The sequence below is a fragment of the Toxotes jaculatrix genome, chromosome 1 (genome assembly GCF_017976425.1).
Source record: "Toxotes jaculatrix isolate fToxJac2 chromosome 1, fToxJac2.pri, whole genome shotgun sequence".
Lineage (NCBI taxonomy): Eukaryota > Metazoa > Chordata > Actinopteri > Toxotidae > Toxotes > Toxotes jaculatrix.
In genome coordinates, this window is record NC_054394.1 from 2797119 (window position 1) to 2821319 (window position 24201).

At 40.8% G+C, this 24201-nt stretch overlaps 2 protein-coding genes across 4 annotated transcripts in view; both read left to right on the forward strand.

Moving 5' to 3' along the window:
* The first annotated feature begins 294 nt into the window (after nt 1-294).
* aldh1a3 (aldehyde dehydrogenase 1 family, member A3) lies at nt 295-20817 on the forward strand. Its single transcript, XM_041035582.1, has 13 exons — nt 295-436; nt 591-695; nt 1397-1537; nt 3617-3746; nt 7065-7126; nt 11301-11429; nt 12594-12707; nt 13673-13775; nt 14837-15021; nt 16120-16284; nt 18355-18512; nt 19032-19106; nt 19209-20817. The coding sequence occupies exons 1-13, from the start codon at nt 338-340 to the stop codon at nt 19276-19278; spliced, it is 1536 nt and encodes a 511-aa protein (XP_040891516.1). The 5' UTR covers nt 295-337; the 3' UTR covers nt 19279-20817.
* Nucleotides 20818-22755: 1938 nt separating this feature from the next.
* lrrk1 (leucine-rich repeat kinase 1) overlaps nt 22756-24201 on the forward strand; it is a 159144-nt gene continuing 157698 nt past the window's right edge. For 2 of the 3 annotated variants that reach the window (XM_041032856.1, XM_041032858.1), the window contains exon 1: nt 22756-22893. The gene's annotated coding sequence lies outside the window, so the exon portion shown is untranslated. Of the gene's footprint in view, nt 22894-23112; nt 23220-24201 lie in introns of all 3 variants that reach the window. The other variant, XM_041032857.1, reaches the window with a different exon arrangement.

Consider the following 24201-nt stretch of genomic DNA (forward strand, 5'->3'; position numbering starts at 1 on the left):
GTTTGCGCGCAGCAGCATATTAAAAAAGGGATAGTCATAATGTTTTGGCCCATAAGTGTGTGAAGGAAAAGGGGAACACCAAGTAAACATACCGTAGGCACCATATACCACACTATTCAAACAGCATTCGTAACAAACGTGATACGTGTTGCAGGATGTTTCCAAGGTGCAGCAAAAACATAAGATTGCCCTCAGATAAGGGCCCTTGATATTTGATAGGGGCGGAGCTGGGCTCTCCTCAACGGTTGTGGAGAGGGAGGAGTTCCATTATTCTTATAAAAAGCCAGTGGAAGGGTTGACACTGTTGGGTACTCGGAGCAGTCAGTGCTGACCGAGAATGGCACAGAACGGAATAACAGAGAACGGAGTGACTGAAGGAATCCCAGCTTCGCCTTTCCCTCAGCCGGTCAGAGTCCAGGAGATCAGACACACCAAGGTAAGAGGGCTCTACACAGACACCCAGTCCAGCTGCTGCAGCTGCTGAGCGTCTCCCACTGTGTTTTTAACTTTGGTGATGATAATAAATCATGTGTCAGGTGTCAGCTGAGGCAGGAACCACAGCATTTACACACACTGTTCACTGTCCACAGATTTTTATCGACAATGAGTGGCACACATCCTGCAGAGGAAGGACGTTTCCAACTTTCAACCCGGCGACAGGTGTCAAAATCTGTGATCTGGAGGAAGCAGACAAAGTAAGGAGGCCGCAGCTCTTCAGGCTTTATTTCATTATATAATATTAATATTAATAATAATAAATATTTAATCTGAGTAATTAGACTTGGCGCAGGCCATCATACTGTACCACTGAAAAATTAAGAACTAAAGCAACATCTCTTGCTGCTTTAGAGCTTTTCTGCTCTACATACGGTTTTTTTTTTTTCTTCGTCTGCCAAACTTCACTAGAAAATCGGTTAATTTAAGGTTTTATATCTGTCAGTAAGGATGTCCATGAAATAAAACATGACCTAAGTACTTAATCACCTAAATGAGAACTTTTTTTTTTTTTTTGCCGAATTTGTTCAGTATGTTATCTACGAAGTTGCTTTTTTATTTTTGGAGTTTTGGAGTTTACACTGCTTTATTACCGCACGCCACGGGAGATTTTTAATGAAAGGTAATGTGGGAACTTAAATGTTTTTTTTTTTTAAATATAAGCCTAATATTATTAACACCACTACTCTTACTGTTTCCACGTTTTCTAATATTGGCCTAATTGTGAGATGCAAACCGGCCATGAAATAAAATCATTCTGTGGGAATGTGCTGTACTTTCTGCGGATGAGCACTCTGGTAGATCCTACCTGCGTTGAAGTCCAGTGCTGTCCTTTCAGGGGAAACCTGTGTGTCCTGTCACAATGTCATTGTTATTTAATTTGTATCATTTTTCTCGGTAGGAGGATGTGGACAAGGCGGTGGAGGCAGCCAAGGCGGCCAAACAGAGGGGTTCTCTGTGGCGGAGGATGGACGCGTCCAGCCGCGGGAGGCTGCTGCACAAACTGGCCGACCTGATGGAGAGGGACCGGCTCCTGCTGGCGGTGGGCTCCCTCCCAGTACCTCCTACACTATAGCAATTTAATGTTCTCCGCAGACAGCTGCAACAGGTTACACACTGTTCAGTGTGATGGAAGGAAACAGTTCAGAGGAATTTTACATTTTTAAGTAAAGATGCGCTGTTAATTTTAGCATCCTGTAAGTCTTCTTCAGTTAAATGATCTAGAGGGTAAATAAGTTCATTACAAATATTCTTAGTCATTGAGAATCATTAGATTTACTTCAAACTAATTATTGTTTAATCCCAAAACTTTAAACAATGGATCAGTATCATGTGATGCGCTGCCAGATATTATGAAGGGGTCAGTGTTTTAGTGACAACATGTTACTGCTTGATCACCATGATACTCAGCGGACTGTTATTAGGAATCTAAGCTCACCAGAATATGTTGTTATTGTTAAGTGTAGTGGTTCTTATATACAACCACACTGGACTCTGTCAGAGAGATGTTATCATGCTATTTGATTATCATCACTGACGCATTAGCATGTTATCAGCATTGCAATGTTATTGACTCCAAGTGGAGATGGTTGAGACTATATTAGTGTTAGGTTTATGTTACTGTATAACAATGTGTCATGTTTTATGGTCTTTATAGATTGTTGAAAATTTTTAATCACAGTAGTACTGTCAGATCTGGACAAACACTGGGCAGTAAACTAACTCCTGCTATATGCTTCAGCTGAATGACAGTAACAGGCCACGTTAGCACTGACTGCAGTTTCCTTCTCTAGTGTTGCCTGTGATTTTATTTATAACAATAGATCTCAAGATTAGAACCAAGTCCTGTTTCATAAGCGACAAACCTATGGGATTTTCCTGCAGCTGTCCATGTGCTGTCATGACACTGACTTATTCATATCAGGGACTGGCCTATATTATTCAATGACATCATGACACTGTGACCCCACCCCGGTCTCTCTCTCTCTCTCTCTTTCTCTCTCTCTCTCTCTCACCCTCTCTTTCTCTTTGTAAGGCCTGCTGGATGTTACTTTCCCTCTCTCTCAGATATTGTTTGGAATCAAATCCCCGTTGCTGTGCCTTTTCACTCTGTTTAGCTGCCAGCTTGCAGTAAGACTCAGATCTGTAAATGAACCCTTACAGATGTGAGTGAAGTAATAATACCAGATTGCATGTGACTGCTAATTGCAAACATGCTCTGGAGTGGTAGTGTGCAGGGTATGGCTAATTGCACTAAACTCCCAGCTATGTTTGAGGAAATAAGGTCCAGATTCAGGCTGTTTAAAGGTACAGTAAAGTGGTACAGTGGTTTCAGTGTCTGCTAGAGCCTCACTTCTTCTTATTCTTCCTTTTACAATGAAAAAAGTAACTTCAGTAAACATGGCATAAATGTTGGAAAGGAGTATGGTACACGCTACAGTCAAAATCATGTCACACACAATCAAACATGCTCATTATTATGTATCATAATCAATTATAAACTCAGTTTTACATGCTTGGCTCGACTAATTGCCATGTATTTATCAAGACACCGTACTTTGCAGTGGACCTCTGTGGCTGACGTCCCACTGCACCACCCTTGGCTCCACAGAGAAACTACCTCGCCAGCTATTTCAGGCTCATACAGCTCACTGCCTTTGTTAGGCTCTAAATTAATTCACCATTATTACAGTAATTATTATTATTATATCTGGAACCAATAAGTATAACATCATATTAAATTCCCGGTAATAAAACTGTTTGTAGATGGCCAGCAGAAACTTTATGGGCAACCTGCATTGTGCAAGAAGAGGCCTGAAAGGTACCAAAGATTATAGATATTGATTTAAGGATTACAGTGGTTTATGACAATTTTGGTCTCATTGTTGTAATTTTTTTCGATCACTTTCGAACACTGTATTCTTCCAAAATAAAATCCTGAGATCTGTAACACATCACTATAATGTGTTCAGGGCACTCAGATGATCAGAGAGATTGGGGGGAAAGCAACAGTTTATCAAATAGATTATCTATGACTATATATATTAGTTTTTACTAACCATGATTTTAAAAAATCATGGACCTGTGTTGAACCATGATGCTTGTTTTCCTGGCCCTTTAGACCCTGGAGACTCTGGACACAGGGAAACCCTTCCTGCAGTCCTACTTCATCGACCTGGACGGCAGCATCAAAACCCTTCGTTACTACGCAGGCTGGACTGACAAGATCCATGGCAAGAGTCTGCCTGTAGGTGAGTGTGTGTGTCATCTTCTATGAAAGCATGAATTAATAATTTGTGTTCACAAATTAAATTGGTTACACTTAAACAAAAAAGAGCTCCACACAAAATGAGGCAAAAGTTTAACACATGAATAAATAAATGAAGATAATTAAGAGTGGCACAAGATAATAGTAGTGACAAGATGAATTTCCAGAGTGCCCCAGAAACTTAGGGGCACGTTTTTTTTTTTTTGCACATGCCAGGGAATCCATAACCAGTGCACCACTGAGAAACAAGTTAATTACTATAGAGCAAGTGACTTGGCCTGGCTCAGGATTGTCCACAGCCCTGGGTGGTATCTCATTCAGCCTCTTAATACTTCCCCCTCCTGTCAGAGCCTACTTTGCTTCTCCTCTGCCTCTGCAGGACAGCACATAGACAAAACACGCTTGCCTTTTCCTCCCGATTAGATCCCAATAGAGTGGTGAGAGACGAACTGCATGGCAGGACAAAGGGAAGAGGAAGAGGCTGAGATAGTGATCAGTGAGGTGCAACAGTCTGTGAGGATTAGCAATCAGTGTTGGCTCAGTGCCTCGCCAAACCAGCAGCCCCTCAGCCAGTAATCCCCCGTTTTATACGGGAATAGTCTCTCTACCAGTCATCAAGGCGAGACACATAATTGAGCCGTTGTTTGATAAGAAAGGTGCACAACTGTGCATTGTGGTAGAGCTTCTGTGTAGATTACACTAGTTTCAGTTTCATTTCATGCAGCTGAAGCCAAAGTAACTATTTTACTGGACAAGGTAGCACTAGACTACTTACTTAATGTAGTGGAAACGTCAATTACAGCCAAAACCTTCCCCTTCATTCTAAATCTACTCACCATTTGGTGACTCGTGCATTGCATTTCAAAAACCAAAGCTGCATTTCAGCACTGTTCTTAATAATAACTCAGCCAGCTGACAGAATGAGATAGAGACAAAACGAAACCCAATGCCAAACACCATGAGAGACAAGTGAGAAATATTTTCACTTTTAATCTCACTCATTCTTCTTACCTGAAAACCTGTAGTCTCAACACCGTGTTCCTGGCAGTGGCTGAATCACAAGGACTGCAGACACAATAAGAGGCTGTCCGGCTGCTTTCATTTTCTCTTTTACAGAAAGGGAAATTTTGACATAAGCTCAATAAGCTTATCTACGCTTGCTCACCCGCTACGACCAGCAATACTGTGATCAGGAAGAAATCCCACAGGCTTCAGTTTAGTTTGCTTGACATTAGGAAAAGCAGAACATTTAATCACAGGATGTTACAAGTCCAGGACGTATAAACAGAGCAAAGATGCAGGAGTCCAGGTGACCTCAAACTACCAATAAACCACAAAGTCCAACATGATCATCGGTCGGCTAAAATTACTTCAAGTCAAACAGCACAAAGCTGGTGATAAAACACACAACTTACTGTGGCAAGTACTTACAAATATAATGTGTAAAGGCAACATATTCTAATTCTCGGTGCCACAGAATCTAAAAACCCAGTTAAACATTAAGCTGGTATTAAACCACATCAAGCACAGGTCAACAATAGCAGCTTATGTGCATGAGCTCCCCAAACCCTCTGAGGGTAGAGGTTTGTTGTAAATATTATCTACCACACTGAGTTATAGGTGTGTAACTCAAATATGCAAAGTTAACTACCCGCGCTGTTGGAATTTCTATTTGCCAATATGAGCTTTTGGGTTGACTAAAGTGTTCAGAGCCAGCAGTGATAAATTTCCTTTATCAGTTAAGAGCTTTTCTAATAACAGCAACAAAACAAATAGATCTGTTGTTCACTTTTTTTAATGCCATGTTCTCTGCACTCAAACTATTGTCTAACAGACTGTAGATAAGTAACAGAAGATCTGGCTGAAAAAAAATCCAACCATCCATGACAAATGTGTTTATCCTAAGTTTTGATCTGATCTGATTTGATTTTTTTTTTTACACTAGTAGTTCTAAATATAAATAAAAATGGAAGGGGGCACAAGACATCTATGGGTTAAACATGTTGTCAACCATGGAAACTAGCTGCTGACAAGCTTCTTGCGAATCTTGTGTTACACGCTGATAGCAGCCCCCCACCCCCACCACCATGTTTTGAATGAGGACTTTCCCGACTGAGTGAATGTGACCTTCAGCAAGCTTCAACTGAACATTGAACCTAGTGACTCAGAGATAAAGGCAGCTGGGGGTGAGTCCTGTTGTGGGGGAGTCATCCAGTCTGTGATCAGTCTTACAGGAAACTAGAGAAGGTCAGGGTGCCGAACCGCTGACACGTCCATGTACAGGATACCTTAACTCACATACACAGTGTGTGGATCTCACCATCAGTATTGTTGGGACGTTCTAAAGGATTAAACAAAACAAGAGAAATACTGCACATGAAGTTAAAGAAGTTTAATAGCACAGTGGAACCTGGTACATGACACGGATTATTAACACTGATTGTTAAATGAAATACCTGCAAAACTATCTGTTCTTTTGTATTTCACTTGCTGTTGTTTGAGAAATACTCAGAGAAATATTTTCACAATCATGTGAAATTTCTTTAAAGTCATTTAGTTTAGGTAAAGGTCATTAAAGAACCAACAGGTCCTCTAAATGAAATGACAAAATACATCGTTTGTCATTTGTATGTGTCGTTTTCTGATCCGACGCCTCCGTCAGCAGGGTGATGTCATCTGTCTGTACTTTCCAAAACCGTCACAAACAAACACAGAGAGATGAAATAAATCTGTTTTATGATTTGACAGAACAATAGTTAAGTGAGGAGACCTTTGTCGTCATGGTTTCAATAATACACTAATACACCTGGTTAAGGTTCACGGACAGACACGGGCAGGGTTTAAAAAAAAAAAAAACAGTACTGGCTGATGTTTTGAAACAGGAAGTGAACAGCAGTCTATCCCATTGAAGTCCAGTGTTTTGCTGACCTCGTCCTGCTCCCTCTGCAGACTTTGTGACTCTAATAGTATTACATGACTTCTTCTTTGCCTCTGTCATAATTCCTGTGATTCTGTCATATTCCTCAGGAGGACAGTATCTAAGGAACTTAACTGAAAATTGTTTATTTGTTTTGGGGTTTTTCTTGGTTTGGCGGTTTTTTTTGCTGAGCTTGAGTGATTTGACGTCCCACCTTGCTGCTGTGTGACATCACTGCGGGGTCTAGTTACAGCTGAAACAGAGCACACGTCTGACCGAGCCCAGCCACACCCGTCAGTGATGCTGGCTGCGTCTCTCAGTGTGGAACGTGTAATGTAGTGGATCAAACTGATTGTGCTGTTTCTGTGTTTTTTTTTGTTTCAGATGAAAGCTTCGTGTGTTTGACCAAACACGAGCCTGTTGGTGTGTGTGGAGCCATCATTCCTGTAAGTCCAGAGGGAATCTGGTTTGAATTTATCAGACACGCTGATCATTGTTCTAATTACTTTGCTTTGGTGTGAAAATGATTTCTGCCAAAATTTAACATGACAAATATACACTGGGGTGTATATTTGTCACGTGTGGGCGTGTGTGTGCGTGTGTGCGTGCGTATGTGTGTGTGTGTGTGTGTTTGTCTCCATAATATAAATCATTAGATTTTAGAATGCAGTCTTGGTTTGAAGTTTAGGGTTAGGTGAGAGGTGTTTACAGTCAGGCTTTTGGTAAAATCTCTAGGAAATGAACGTAAGTTACTGTAATATCTTCTGAAGTGATGGAAACATGACAGTGTGTGTTCTTATTCTGCTGCGAAGATGCAGTCAAAGGTCTGACCATTCTGCTGTAATCTGATCAGGGGCTAATAAGCATTTTTCAAAATATGAACATTGCACAATATAAAGTTTATAACCTGAGGACACAGAATCCAACGCACAGCTGTGATGCCTGCTTCTTTCTTCTTACTGTATCTCTACATATGTCTAATAATCCTCATACAGGCAGGTCATCAGAGAGTTAAAGGCATGCTCTGACATTCTGGGAAAAAACATTATTCGTGTTTGCTGTCTTCTCCAGAGTCAGAGAACATGGATATCTGTTTCATGTCTGTAGATCAGTACAGAGATAGGTCTAAGCCCCAGCAGCAGAGCTGGGCTGTGTGGCAGTTTTGGCACAGTCGTGGTCACATGACACCCTGGGACCCAGAAAAACTTTTTGCCATACACATCCATGGAATAATTGGGGCTCCATATATGGAGTCATAATCCATTGTTGAATACATCCATGGATTGGTCCTGGAGGCGTAGCTTAGCAGAAACACTGTATCTTGTCTGTTTAACACGTGTTAAACCACACTGTGGTTTGAACAGCTGGGTTCAGTGACTACACGCAGGTTTGTGTTCTGTCCTATCCTGAAAATGATGGTACTGGAGTTGCCAGAAGGTGTGTTTTTTATGTTGATGTTGCACCGAAAAAACCAAAACCAGGAGAGATGTGTGTGAGTGTGTGACACCGGAGACAGCTGTTCACATCATGTTTCCCATTAACAGTCAACATTGTTTTGATTTTAAACGAACATGATCATTTTATAGTCCTAAACAAGTAGTTTTATTTGCCTAAGCCTAACCACACTTTAACCATGACAACAAAAACATGGTATCAGTCATTTCTGTGATGGTCCTATTCATTTTGGAAGGTAATGACAAACACCTTTCCCCTTATTACTATTCTTTAAATTAAGCCAGGCAACTCACATTCCAGACCTATCTTTATACTGGACCATGGATATATTAGAACAAGATACACTACTCCAAGGCAGAAGCCCAATTTTACAAACCTGCCCCAACAAAGCTCAGTACCAGACCCAACCCATTACCCGTAATTATCTCTAAATGAAATCCCCCTTAAGATCAGTCCTGTGACCCGACCCGTACCCATAACCTGACTTAAACACACACGCTGCACAGTCCCTCACTGTAAAACTCATCCAGGCTGTATTTAAGCTGGGCTCGTATGATGACTGGTCAGAGGTGGCTTGCTGTTTTACATTATGTACTCTCACATTCAGATGCTCAGTCAGCTCCCACTTACTGCTCTAATGCAAAGTATTTATAAATGGGTTACCTGACCAGGTGCAGGGCTCTGCTCCAGGACTGTACCCATACATTCCACTGACAGCTGTTCACCCACTGCATTTGCCAAAAAAAAAAAAAAAAAGAACAGTACTCTGCTCTTCCTGGTTTGCTCCAGCTCTGTGCTCTGCATATGTTCATTAGAGTCTCTTTCCTTTGGCCCTGCCCCCTTTGCAGCTATTGAAATGACATCATACTCGTAGAAATGGCTTTTGCAAATACTCTATTAAATCATAATTGACCTTGTTTGCAGTTTGAGGTGTCCTGTCAGAAGTTTTACAGACATCTATGTGGAAAATTCTTTTTGGATTTTAGGGGATTTTTTTTTTTTTTTTGCTGTACCACAGTTGTCCACAGGGACGAATTAGCAGTGAGGCTGAAATGCTGCATCATATCCAGCTCCATTAATCAATTCATGTAGTGGACACAGAGATAGAACAGAGCTAACATCATTTCATCTGACACTGCATGGACACAAGTGTATTTCTGTATCTCACACTGTTCCTTTAATGCAGTAGGGTCCTTAAATGTCAGCAGGTTACAGTTTTTATTTGAATGGCTCTATTATATACACAGCTAACATCTCTGGCTTTCTTGGAACTTCATCAAGGCTTAATTGGAACCACTGCAGACTGACCTTAACTTTCCAGAAAAGAACTGATCATAAACATGTAGTGAGAGTAAGGCAACAGCACCGTCTGGATGTGAGGATGAAATGAAACCGTGTGTACCAGAAACCTTATCTTAATCTTTGCTCTCCCTAAACAAGACCTCCTCTCTGCTAATCCCTTTAGGGCTGTTCTTACAGGAACTCACAGCCTCGGTCCTGCGCTGCTTGGATTTACTTTCACACTTTGGAATATATGTTTTTTTGTTTTTTTTTCTTTTGATAATAACTTCATCAGATTTAGGGTGGGGCAGTGTTTGGTGTTTCACCGTATTATGTTTCACTTTGTCGTAGATCCAGACAGACACATGAGTATAATTTCAACATCATGACAGAATACAGCCATTCAGTTTTTATCTTTGAGCATAACCCTGTAACCTCTAATGTTGCTTTGGCAACAGAGGAACAAAACGGCTGTTGTTTGACATGGGAGATTATATCATAAAAGTGAAATTTATACTGAAGAACGTTGTGTAATTACTGAAAGTACTGTTGGCACACACACCGCATGAGTCATTGTCAGAGGAAAACAGGAAACCTTTCTCCCGACTTGTGATCCCAGGATCCCTTAATGGCGCTGAGCGTTTCCAAAGTGTTGTAAAAGTTAACAATGCCTAAACAATAAACATGCAGCATTCACATATATTGCTGTCTAATTTGGGTTTGAGTGCCCAATTATTTGTCCATTGGTTTCCAACATGGAAACGAGCAACTGGAAAATAAATGACCTCTTCTTCTGAATTTGTTTACTTTGAATCATCTCCAGTCCTGATGATTTAGAGCTCCTTTTATTGTCTTGTATACTCTCTCCAGACCAACCTCCAAGTGATAAAGTGGATTTAACTGGGAAAACCAAAGTACTGATGATGTGTGTGTTTCTTGGATTATTAGCCCCAGTTTGTGCCTCTCGCATAGTCGTTATTATTTCCATTGGAGACCGTTGCAGTGATAGATTATTACAGAGTCACAGGAATAAGCTACTGTTTGCTTCAGAAATTTTAATAAATGCGTCAGGTCATTTAAAAGAAGAGTCTTTCATCCTCTGCATACGCAAAACATACAGTGTGATGTGGACGTTTTACAGTCAGACAAAAGGTGTTACCAGAAATGACACCTGCTTTTTGCTTTGTTTAAGTATTCCATAGAGCCAAGGCTGGATTTACAAATGGATAAGGCAGCTGCCCTATGGCCCAGCACTTCCAACAGCCTCCAAAGCCAGGTTCACTGTGTATCCGCTGTGATCACTTGTAACATTGACCCATCCACTTTCCACTACTCGTCCATGTTCACATAGCAATGGCAGCAAGCTAGGCAAGGTATCTCAGAGATAACTCCTGAGATGTTCTCAGGCCAGATTGAATCTGAAATCCCTTTAGTTTGTTTCTGCTTCATAATCTGATCTTAAATTCATTACCTGATCTTGAGTTTGCATCTTGAAGTGGGGCCCTGTGTTCAAACCCACTGTTAAAAGCTTCATCATCTCAGCTGATATTATTCTCACATGATGCATGTTGCTAAATTATTTTATTTAATCTGATTGCCACGTGTTGTTGTGGATGAGGTACATTAACTTTGACTTATCTGGGCAGGGAAAGTGAAAAAGCAACACTTGCTCCTCGTTTCCACCTTTAGCAAAGCTTTAACCCCAGCTCCTCCAGTGGAGCTGCTCAGTGGCAAGTATCAGATTAGCAGTCACGTGACTATCTGGCGTACTGTGCCACAGCACGACTCTGATTTCTGCATTAAACGTAAATGCTGGCCACAGTCAGTTCATACACTTGAAAATGTTTTGCCATCACCTAATATTTGTTCTTTTGTCTCTGCTAGTGGAATTTTCCTCTGCTGATGTTCACGTGGAAGATAGCACCGGCCCTGAGCTGTGGAAACACTGTGGTCATCAAGCCAGCAGAGCAGACCCCCCTCACGGCCCTCCACGTTGGATCGCTCATCAAAGAGGTCTGATGTTAGGCTCAACATGTACAGTGGGATTGATCCAAGCTGTGCACTGAGAGAGGTTTAGACTTGAAAGCTCTGATAGTCTTCTTCTTGAACAGATTCTGGGCCTGTGCTCTTGTAGAAAATCCTGTTTCTACAGGAGCACAGGCTCTGATCTTGATTTTCTGTCTGGAAGTGGGGGGCTGCTCTGGTTCTGTTGTGTTTCAGTAGTGACTGTGCACAGCAGGTGAAACAGTCTGGACCTAAATACTTCAGCTGTGGTTTCAAAAGTGTGTTGTGGAGACTCCCTTGTCCTTCACTAACTATAACTGCAATTTAACACCTGGAATTTAATTTCCCAACAGGCACAATTTATTTGTATCATAACTTAAAATGCCTCTGCTACGTCTTTTATGACGAGTCATGAAACAACTTAAATTGACTGAATCAGAATCAGAATCAGCATCAGCTTTATTCGCCAAGTATGCATACACATACAAGGAATTTTTTGACAGCAGTTGTCTCTCTAGTGACAAGGTAGCAAGGTAAAATTCAATGTAACAAATCTATATACAATATGTACAAACATACAATATACAATATAGTGCAGATGAAACATGAAATGGTAATGGTCTGAATCCACAATTCACAACATTTGGGTAGAGAAATACTGGTTCATTTATACTAATCCTATACTAATCTTTTGTTGTTGCCCTAATGTAGTGACATTTAAATATACCGAGTCTGTGAAGTGCAGGATTCAGCCTGTAAATTCCCCACCATCCATGAGTTTTAGCTGTAGAATGTTAACTCCCCCATACGTCCCTGAAATCTCTAAATTCCTTGGAAAAAAACCCCAACATGACCTCAGTGTCCTCAATGGCAGCTACAGCCCTGGTAATTTGTTGTTGTAGAGAAATGCTACAATTAGAAATATCAGTACATTACAGTATGGTGTCACTGAGAGATCAACACACAGTGACTTAAGTAAACACCTGCGGAAAAAACAAAAAAACAAAACAGATACAGAAACTGCAAACAGAATTTGTGGTTGTGTTCTCTATTTTTGCAGTGTGCTTCTGTCAGAGCCATCATACGTAAAAGTGGGGCTAAATATCTTTTAACTGTCTTGTGCCGTTCCTGTTGATTCCCTGCACTGACATGCTCTCTGTTCTGTCATTTCAGGCAGGCTTCCCTCCTGGAGTTGTGAACATCGTTCCAGGGTTTGGCCCCACAGCGGGAGCAGCCATTGCCAACCACATGGACATTGACAAAGTGGCCTTCACTGGTTCTACAGAGGTATGTGAGCGTATGACGACGCACCTCTGCTGAATAATCATCATTTCTTTGTGGTGGTGGAGTTCTGGCGAATTCTACAACTTCAACAATACAAGTTAAATATCACAAGAAATGTCCCTCCCTCGTCCTAATATTCTTAGTCAGACTTAGTCAGTCTTTCAACACAAGTTGAAACAGCTGCTGTGTCTGTGTGAGCAGCCCTCAAAATCCAGCTTGATAGTTCTATCACCATCATTTTTTTTCCTTTTTTACACCTGGAATTATTGTAGAGGAACTAAGTCCCTGGTTCTTCTGGCTGAAATGCCAGTAAAGTTCCTCAGTTCCTCAGAAGGTTCTTGATCCCCTTTCCATCAGAGGAAAAGCCCTATTGAATCCAAACTACTATAAAAACTGTAACTGTGACTCTTTATACTCCATGTTAGATTATGGTAAAAGTTGCTTTATTGAGCTGTAACTTTTTACATCTTAGCACATAAAAATCAGATTTGCCTTCATGTCATTTACAGTGATGTAGATAAAGCATATAGTATAAAAATGCAATTCTTGACAAAAAAGAAATACAAAAAAACCCCTCTCTCTTCTATTAAGAAAAAATTAAATTGAGTAGCTTTAAAATAGTAATAATAATTACTTTTATGGGCAATGTCTAAATGTCAAAAACAAGGAACCTGATAATTTTTAATTTAAGAAATTATTCTTCTTCTTCTGAGTTTTTTTTTTATCTGTAGGAATCTGTTTCCCAACACAAAGATTGTTTCAGCTGTTAAATATAAAAATTGATTTCATCGGTACGAATAGTTTCTTGTAACAAAAAGACTTAAAAAGAGATACTGTCAAATTCAGACACCGACCCTAACACTCACATCACATGTTACTGTGTATATATCAAGGGGTTTCTCTTTTCAGTATTACCCATAATGCATTATGGTATGACTCCTAATTGCTGTGCAACGTGGTGTGTGCAGGTAGGTCATCTGATCAAAGAAGCAGCAGCCAAAAGTAATCTGAAGAGAGTGACTCTGGAGCTGGGAGGGAAGAACCCCTGCATCGTGTTCGCTGACTGTGACTGTAAGTAAAAAAAATGCTGCCTCTCTCTCTCTCTCATCTTCATTAATAATGAAATACAACATCAAAATGTTGTATTGTGATAACCTCAGCCTCCACTGGAGTCACAATATGACCTGCTATATGACTGCGTCACGCCTTTGCAGCCCCAGTTTTGGATTCAGTCCATCACTTTATAAATTATGAAGCCTGTCAAGTCTCATGCTTCACCTGTGCAACTCCCACTGTTGTACCTTTGCTATCTATGGGGAGGATGTTGCTAACTCACACTATTAAAAAAAAAAAATCAGAGCTGTAGCTAAGTGGTGAATTGCCAGGGGACTGCAGAGAACTCCAGCTGGCTTCAGTTGCTGAGCTGCTGACAGTGCTTTCGTTACAGAGCAGCAGTAGAGGAAACTGTAGATGAGTAAACTGGCCAGTACAATACAGTCGCACTTTGTTAAACTGATAAACACTCTGCTGTCATATCCTTTACACAGCACCTCTTAAAATTAACAAACAACGATGTATTTACATTCCTGGGTCCTGTTTTGTGTATTGTGTTTATTGTTTTCCTTACTAAATACAGAGAAATATAAGCAACCTAATTCCATATGGAAAATACTCATATGGAAACATTTTGCAGTAGGAAAAGTCTTTTGGGGTAAATGTAATGATTCCATGGTTAGGTTTGTCTCGTACTGAAAGTACAGTATCTGTAATTGTCCACCCCCAGTCTGCACACAGTTAAGGTCAGGGCTGTAGCACCCACTGAGGACACTGAGGCAAGGTCCTCAGTAATTTTTTTTTTTCCTGGGAAGGCTTAGTAGCCTGGTTCCAAACCTCTGATTGACTCCCCACATCTAAGGGTTTTTTGGGTTTTTTTAGAGATGATGTTGGTGCTCAATCAGAGCCTTGAAGGTGGGATACTCCATTAACTCATCATCAACCTCACAGTGATGATACATAACAGAGTAGAGAAGGCGTAATTTTCTCCTAAAAAAAGAACATTTCCTAAAATTATTGATTGGTTCCTAATTTTTTGCTCTTATCAAGTGTGTATCTCCCTGTCTGTGTGTCTACAGTGCAGCTGGCTGTGGAGGAAACCCAGAAAGGAGCTTTTTATAACCAGGGTCAGTGCTGCACGGCTGCATCCCGTGTCTTTGTGGAGGAAAGTATTTATGAAGAGTTTGTGCGTCGCAGCATAGAAAATGCCAAGAAGATTGTCACTGGAGACCCGCTGGACCCCCAGACATCACACGGGCCACAGGTAGCAACACACACTCAGCATCACAGCATAATCATCGACAAGCAGTGCTTAAACCTGCAGTGACGGTTTGTTTGTGTTTGTTTTTGTTTTTTTCTGGACACTTGGGGGCAGTGAAACAAGTTGTGAACATGACACTGACATATTGTCACTTGTTACATGGAGAACTTGTTAGAAAAAAGTTGCTGGTGTACACATCCAGCAGATATGGAGAAAAATAGAGTTTGTGATCATTTGGCAAATGTCCAGTGTGAAATGTGCTCATTGGAGCTTCTTGCGCCTGTTGAGGGAAAAACATCCACTACTACTGCTGTTCTCACCTACTGTTGAGTACCAGTGAGTGTTTTTCCACCTTCTGGCCTCAGGGGGCAAAAATGAGCTAAGTATAGCTGGGCACACTGTAATGGGATAAAGAAGACAGCATTACAAGAGTTACTTGGGACACAAAGGTGAGATTTATGTTTTATCAGAAGTGTTTTCAAAAACTTTTTTTTTTGTTTTAGAAGATAGAAGACCTCAAGGATGAAGACTAATTTGTTTGGTTGTTGTTTACAGGCTGTTGTGTGGATGTTACTTTGTACAAGTGGTTATTGTAACGTTATTCATCAGTCTTTGAAAAGAGTGACAGACAGGAGATGTAGCTGTCGATATTTAGATGCTACGGCATATTTATGTTCAATTTCCAGGCACAGAAGGGTCACGGCCTCTGATGACTGTGACCTTGTTCTCACCTGGAGAAGTTTTTTAAAACAGCTACATCCAGTATTTGTCAGGTACTTGGCATTTCTCTCACCTTTAAGGATTGAATAACACAAAATAAAGTCAGGGGTTAGTGTTAGTAGCAATAACCACTTAAACATCCATTCAGCAGCACTCCTGACAGTCACAGTGTATAGTGTAACACTGGTCAAACACTGAGTTGAAACTGGCTGTAAAGCTGTGTGAAGGCTGAATACAAGTATTCATGTTCTTTCTGAGAATGAGGTGAAAAGATGGACATCAAACCAGGACAGCAATCAATTTTCCAAAAACTGAGATTGTTCCCCTATTATTAAACATCTCCTTCACCTTTTCTACTTGTCTGCTTGATGCTGGCTGCAGATTGACCGACAGCAGTTTGACAAGATTATGGATCTGATCGAGAGTGGGAAGAAGGAGGGAGCCAAGCTGGAGTGTGGAGGAGTAGCTGTGGGTGAGAAGAGCCTCTTCATTCAACCCACCATCTTCTCCAGGGTCAAAGACCATATGCGCATCGCCAAGGAAGAGGTTACAACTTGTTTCAGTACATTACAAATGAAGCTGACACAGACAGGGCAGGGGATGATAGTGTCAGTGTGTGAAAGTTAAGCCTGACACCCTGTGGTACTGTGCTTTAATTACACCACAGCCAGCACTGGTCAGGAGCTGAGTACACAGCAAAAGTCTAAGACAAAGCAGTATATGGGTCACACAGCTTTAGTTCTGTGGAGGCCTGTTTCAATAACGTTCAAAGTTATAAGACAAGTCAACATTTCAAATTATTATCTTGTAATATTGACTTATGAGCCTTTTTTTTTATTATCACTCCAGATTTTTTTTAAATCTGTGTTTGTGTTTCCATAGTCCTCATAAAAAATACTTTAGCGCATGTTTTACTGCTGATTAGGTGACCATAATGTATATATTGTATATACCAGCACCATCTCTGTTATCTCATTACTGTCCAAACTTTTCTTTCTAAGGGCAACATGGAGAAAGATGTACAGTATGTAATTCCGGGCCATGAGCCATTTGATTTGAGGGGCTAGCTTAATGAGTGAGCTGTAAGCACTTTGGGGTGTACACTCAAATCTACAGTATGATGATTTTATCTCTATTAAATTTTACTCAGCAGTAAATATTGCCCCCAAAGGGAGCTGTGATGCCTTGGCCTTGGGCTGTAGAATGTAAATCTTTTGGTGCAGGTTTGAAGTACATCACAGAGGTGACATTTATCTTGGACCTCAGCCTCCTGTTGACTGTCACTAGAGACCAGAAACTAGAACCAAAAATACTGAGCACCCTTTTTGCAAGGGTGGAAGTCTGGACTTTTCCAAACCTTTGCAGGACTCTGTAGGACAGTGGGAGCTGTTGGTGGCATCTGTGGAGAACATCATCATATTATATTTTAATATCTTGTGCACCTTCCATATCAACCGTTAATGTCCCTCTCAGTGGCAAAAAAAAAAATCTTGAATCTGATTAAACTCAGTTATTAAAACCAGTGTTTGGGAAACTGGATATCATTTCCTGCAGAGTTCCCAGAGACAACTCTGCCTCAAATCTATGTTGCACCACAGATCATATACTGCAACAACAGAAATGTGTGTGTGTGTGTGTGTGTGTGTGTGTGTGCGTGTGCGTGTGTGTGTGTAACAAGCACACAGAGTGGCACATATTACCATCCTCATAATACGCGTTTAAAATAACAGTGAAATACTGCACCACTGACTTCAGACCAGGCTTTTCTTGGTCAGTCGCATAAAAATGTTTTGCTGCCCCAAGACAGCAATGAGGGGTTAGAGGGTTAGTGAGATTTTAGCTACAGTGTCAAAATGAAATCTAGGATTATGTAGATGTTACTAATTGAGAGAAATATGCTGCTGTATCAGCAGACAGAACAGACATGTAACTCAGTACACACTCTGGAGGTAGATGCACATAGACTATGTCCTTGCAAGTTTAGATTTCATCTTTATTTTTAAACCCCGACATAATAAGTGTGATTAGCATGTCAAACAGATCTCGCCTAATACTGACCTGCAAATTAAATTTTCTCCATTTGCTGAAAAGGGTGAACAAAGCTCTGGAGGCTGGCTGTGGCAGCTCCTCAGCAGCTAATCAGATGAACCACTGTGAGGGATTATGTGCTCAGATACTGTTTTCCATTACATACTGTACAAACTTAAACATACTCATTTGAGTTTTGACAAAGATAATTGTAACTTTAATTGCTTTCAGAAATTATACTGATCTGATCCTGATGCTGTTCTTGTTGTAGACGTGATAAGAGATATCACTTAAATGCATTGCATTAAGAGCTGTGTATTGCTGTCTGTCATTATATCATAATGACTGCTGGGTTCACAACCGTTCTGTTGTATGTGTTCTTCTTTGTTGTTAATAAATAATGAAAATAATAATGGTAATACGTTAGAGAAAAAGCACATCAGTCCTACAGTACAGAATATTAGTACTGTTTCATATGGGACTGTGTAGTTCTTTATTTTTTAGCGAGTCAAACAAAAGAATTGAATTGCACAGTGTGACTCTCTTCTCTGTATATGTGACTGGTCTTTACTGATATCCCCCCAACAGATCTTTGGTCCAGTGCAGTGTATATTCAGCTTTAAGAGCCAGCAGGAGGCCATAGACAGAGCGAACAGCTCACAGTATGGCCTGGTGTCAGCAGTCTTCACAACAAGTATGGACAGAGCTCTGTCTGTGTCTGCAGCCCTGGAGACTGGCACTGTCTGGTAAGTCCCAGTCCACAGTCCTGACACCAGAGGGAAATATTTGGACAGGCATTTATTTCCCTGCTCATTATACATTACAAATTGTTTTTCTTTTTTATTTCTAAAACAACATTACTGGGTAAAATTCAGGCATGAACTGGACTGTTGCACGTGTTGCATTATCATTATACAAGACACGCAACATCTTTCAATGTCTACTGTACGTAACTGTTCAAATAACAGTTACGTACAGTAGACAGATAAATGAGTGTGAACTATCCTAACTTATGTGGGCACTGGCCCATTTTCCAGTTCAATATGCCAAAGCCTGTGCTTCCTGACTGTATCTGGCAGCCCACACTGTAGTCAGAGACACTGACAGTCGTGCTGGGTGGATGTTGTTTCTGTTTATGAGCAGATTAAACAAACAAGAACCAATTTGTGACCTTTAGAGATGTTGGTATTGTAAGGCATCAGTCTTTCAGCTGAGCTAAAGACAGGGTGAGTGATCTGTCTTTCTTTCTCCCTCTCTTTCTCAAGGATAAACTGCTATAATGCCCTTCATGCCCAGGCGCCCTTTGGAGGGTTTAAGATGTCAGGCAATGGACGAGAGCTGTAAGAACCATCACTGTTCCTTCATATCTTTCATACTCTTCAAATGTACCTGTTCACTGTGTATTCCCTAACCGGCCTCATGTGTTGTGTCTGTCCTCTCAGTGGAGAGTACGCTCTGGCTGAGTACTCAGAGGTGAAAGCAGTGACCATCAAACTGAGTGAAACCATGTGAGAAGAACCGGGAAAATTCAGTGTGCTCTTCACTTCCCCTCACATCAGGCAGCGACGCAGTTCTCTACAACCCCCACACCTTTGTCTCAGTCATGCTCATTAGAGTTAGGACAGTGTATCGCTTCATCATTAGCACTGTTTAACAAAAAAAAGAGAAGTATAAGGATCATTTACAGGGAAATGTTCAGAGGTTCTGGCCTCAACTCTTGGCCGTCATCAGCAGATTGGTCACTCATTATGAACTCCTTCATCTTTCTCTGGCTCCAGGTTGATGACCTTTAACCACTCCCAGTGGATGCTGTGAGGGGTTTTGATCTGGTTTTCCCAGAAAGCTTATGTTGTCTGTATCTGCTGATCATTCAGTCTCTTGTCCAAGGTCCTTGCTATGTCACTGATGTAGTGTTCCTATAGTCCTATCCTGTACCTTTTATTATGGTCCTAAGATTCACTCCCTGAATCTGTTGGTCTTGGAGTGCCCCAAATACCTGCAGCACCTTCTTGTTTTTTACTTCCTTACTTGTTCACATTTCCTGGAAAGCATTTTCCCGACTCTGCCTGAGGTGATGGAGACACACAAGCTTTGAACAAAGAGAAGTGACAACCACCTAATATCAGGTGACCGAAATTCCATATGAGATGGCAAATAAACCATCTCCATGACAAGTGAAGAAAATGTATCTGCTGATGAAGCCAATGAGATGTGGTTAAAACCTTTACTTTTTCCTTAAACTACTCTTTTCAAGGTCAGTAATGAACGTTCAAGTTCAGCCGGTATGGTCCTTTAAAGAGAGGCAGACCCACAGTTCACCTTTGAGATTTTAAGCAGTGTTTCTTTCAGCTGGAAAGTTTTGCATGTCCCAGTCTTCCAGGGAAACTCCAGTCTTTATCGTCCACGAAGCAGAACTCAATGTTAGATTAGAGGATGTCTCTGGGGTTGTCTTCTGTTATGTCAGCTATCTGGGATGCCCCCACCAACGCAAGAGTGTTCAAAAGTACTTATAAAGTAGTTATTAAGATGCACAAAATATAACGATTAATCAACAAAGGTTTTTAGGATTTTGCATATAAATTGTATTGATCAATTCTGTTTGTTCATCAAATCTCCCATCATGGGACAATGTGGGAAGGTTATAGAAAAAGAAATACTTTTTTTTGTAATTGTTGAGTAGCTGATGTACGCAAAGGAAAAACTGACCCTTTGTTTCTAACTCTTAAGTGCTGATTCTAACCTGTTGTGATTTAATATGAATGTTCTCTCTACTGAGGAGAATGTGCCTTCCCTTTCAAATGTTGGAAGGAACTCTGTCCTGTCCCAGATAAGGTAATATTTACCTTTCCAGTACCATTTAGTAGTGTAACAGCAACAATGTTATCATCGCATGGATAGTGTCAACTTTAACTTTTTTTTTATATATATATATATATAACCAACGTATATATGTTTGAGTGTTTGTTTATTATCTTACATGGAGAATAAGTCTGTCTCTCACATTAGTTTTGTATTTAAATAGAAATTCTAAATAAAGAAAATCAAATATACTTCGTCACCTGGTGTATCAGACTGTATCTTTTACACGAGGAGACCTAGTAAAATCTTCAATATCAACACATACACACACACGAGGATTGTGGGGAAAGGTGAAGAACTTAGAGACATGTCATGATATGATAGGACATTTATTTCATGCTAGTTTGCAGTGAATAGGACATTTACATGGCAGATGTTCTGAGCTAAAAACAGACGTGTGGTGGCTCAGTGAAGCAGCTGAGGAATAATTTAGGTTTAAATATCAGCGCAGAACAAAGCAGCTCACATAGAACATTACTGTCGATTTAGAACAAGAGCAGCTACAGTGAATCATACTTTGTCTTGGTCAACGGTAAAGAACAGAATGTGACTGTGTTTACTGCTAAATGTCATATTTAAAACCCCAGAGATACTTCAGAGGAACCTGTTGTTCTTCTCAGTCAGAGATCATCATTTCATAAGACAGTCATCGAGGTGTCTTTTTTAATTTCCCCCCCTAAAAAACCAATTAAATACAGGAAACACTATAGCTTTGTTATTATAGTAGAAATTCTAAATAAGCAAAAACAAAATGTGCTTACATCTTTTTAGTACGTTTGCATTGTGATACATCTTGCTTGTTAGGGCCAGGCAGGGCTTTCTTTCCCTGTCATGTCACTCACCAGAGTGTCTCAGAGGGGTAACATATAAAAATCTATCCTGTTCCAGAATATACAACAACACCTTTTACTGCATGCAGCAGCCAGTGGCGGTTCTACATTGAATTACTCCCTGGGCGAGACCCCCTCCAAGCACTCAAACCCTACCCCCCAACCCCGCCCTATCTATATACATAAAAGTGACAAAAATATACACAATCACACATAACAACAGCAGAGAATAATGATATAAAATAAAAACAATATAATGATAATAAAAAAAGTAAAAGAATAAAATACAAATAAAATATAGAATAAATATTCTGAATAGCACAAATCCTTCATCAGACAAATGAAAACACACTAAAGGAATTATAACACTATTGCACTGAGAGCAGCAAATACAAACTAAAACCTGACCTTTCTGGCCTTGATGCAAAGTCATCCTACGAAATCTACTCCCCTATTGAGTGATTGATACTGATGACAGCAAGCCCAGTGAGCCGTTCCTGAGACATAGTTGACCTCAGGTACGACTTGATCAACTTTAGCTTTGAAAAGCTCCTCTATACAGTTCGCCCGTGCCAAAAACCGCCACTGGCAGCAGCCATCCAACCAGTCTGCTCTCAGCACTAAGTACAAATCTAGAGAAAGTGAAACAATCCCCATCTAAACTCATCTCAACAAACAAGAGGAGTCTGTCCAAGGCTCGCAGGCAGCAGGAATCAGGACCCAGGCAGCAAAAGTCTACCATCTACTGACTCTGATACACGCAAGAATCCGACGAGACCCGAAGCTTCCAGGCAGTCTCTTCGGCATTCTTCGGCGCGCGGGCGGTAGTTCGGCATGTAAGGGAAGTATGGAAGTCGGCGAAGATATTCGAGAGCTGGTATTATTTGCAGTAGAATCGAGTCGAGTCGAGTATATGAGTATTTGTGTGTTTGTGGTACTGAGTGGTCTCAGTAGCCATCACGAGCAGCTGGGGTCATGCCCGAGGGATAAACACGTATAAGTCACCGTGTGCACTGTTGAAATAAAGACGAGCTCTGTCACATATTTAAGATTTTAATGCTTTCATCCATATGGTCAGCTTTTAGTTTGGTAACATATAAAAGCCGAGCAGGCGGGAGAAAGCACAGGCTTTTGTCAGTGTTGGATTTAGGAGTGAGGGGATGTGATTATTTCCTGGAGGCTGGGTTTACAAACGTAAACCGGATCTGTACCGAACTCGCAGAAACACCAGTAGAAAAGATTAGTTCGTTCGTCGAGGGTAGCAGCACGCGTCTGGTCTGAGTTGACACGGCGTGCGTATGGATTGGAAAGTTTGCATCGTGGAATCAGGAAGTCCAGTAAAATGTTAGTGTCAAACAGTAATCTGTGTCTGTTCACGCCAAGGACCTCACAGCCCTCAAACCGTCTCGTGATGCCCGCTGGAGCTCCGGAGCATGCGGTGAGTGTGTGAATAATAACTGCTGTGCCATAATGTTTTGTCTGGTGTTTTTTTGTGGAGCTGTGGAGCACAACAAGTGCTCTGATTTGGCTTTATTAGATCCGGTACGTGGCGTTGTTGTGAAAGAAAAACAAACCAGTTATCAAACCAAGACATGTTCTCCAACTTACACTGTGCGTTATGACTCAGTTTATTTTCCACACTCTCTTTTTATTCCAGAGTTATTAAAATCTACAGACAGTCACTCGAAAAACATCTCAACTTTCTTAGAACAGGTTCCCGAACTTCTGCATGGCGCAGCAGCCCGTTCACCAGTACTCTGTTTGGTAAAGTAAGATGAAGCTGTTTGGAAATAAATTAGAAAATAAACAAATAGAAATAAATAAAAGCTCAATCTTTCTGGCTAATACCGGTCAAAGAAGTGTATGGAACCGACCCCAGCTGACACTGGGCGGCAGGCAGGAGATGTGCGTAAACAGTTTGAGTTTCAGTGGCTCAGTTTTGAAAAACGGGCCCTTCACACCCTCTGGGTTGTCAAGCCTCCTCCTGAGGTTGGCACAGTATGCTAAATGATATTTATATGCTCAAATACACACACACGTGTGTGTGTGGGAGGATGAAACAGAGATGAATGTTTAAAAGAGAAAACTGAGTAAACAATTTATACTTATTTATACTTATACACCACAAAAGTGAAGAAGATAATATTGACAGAGAAACCAAAAGTAGTTCGTTTGCCAAAATCAACAGCAGGGTTTGTTCTAAAAAAAAAAAAAAAAAAAAGCACATGAGCACAGGATAACTAGAAACCGGGTAGACTGAGCAGCACATGTCTTATAGATGACTGGAACATCATTTGCATGGGGAGGAAAAACCCATTTATGACTGCCCAGAGAGGCAAGAACACTCTGCAGGACGTAGGCAGACGTGTTTCTTTGTCAATGATCAAGAGAAGACTTCATGACCCAAACCTCAGAGGATTCACCACAAGATACAAACTCCTGGAAACTCAGAAACACAAAGGCCAGGTTGTGATTAATAAAAATAAGAAACAGGTTGAGATCTGGAACAAAGTGTTATGGACTGATGAGACAAAACTCAACCTCTATCAGAACAATGGGAAGAGCAACGTGTGGAGAGAAAAAGAACAGCTTCTGTTTTGGTTTGGACACGTATGGCTGCTAATGGAACTGACACACTGGCATTTACTCATGATTTCACTGCTGAAGGAAGGGACAAGGATGAATGCAGAGGTATACAGGAGCACTCTGTGCTCAGATTCAGACAAATGCATCAGAACTCGGGGAC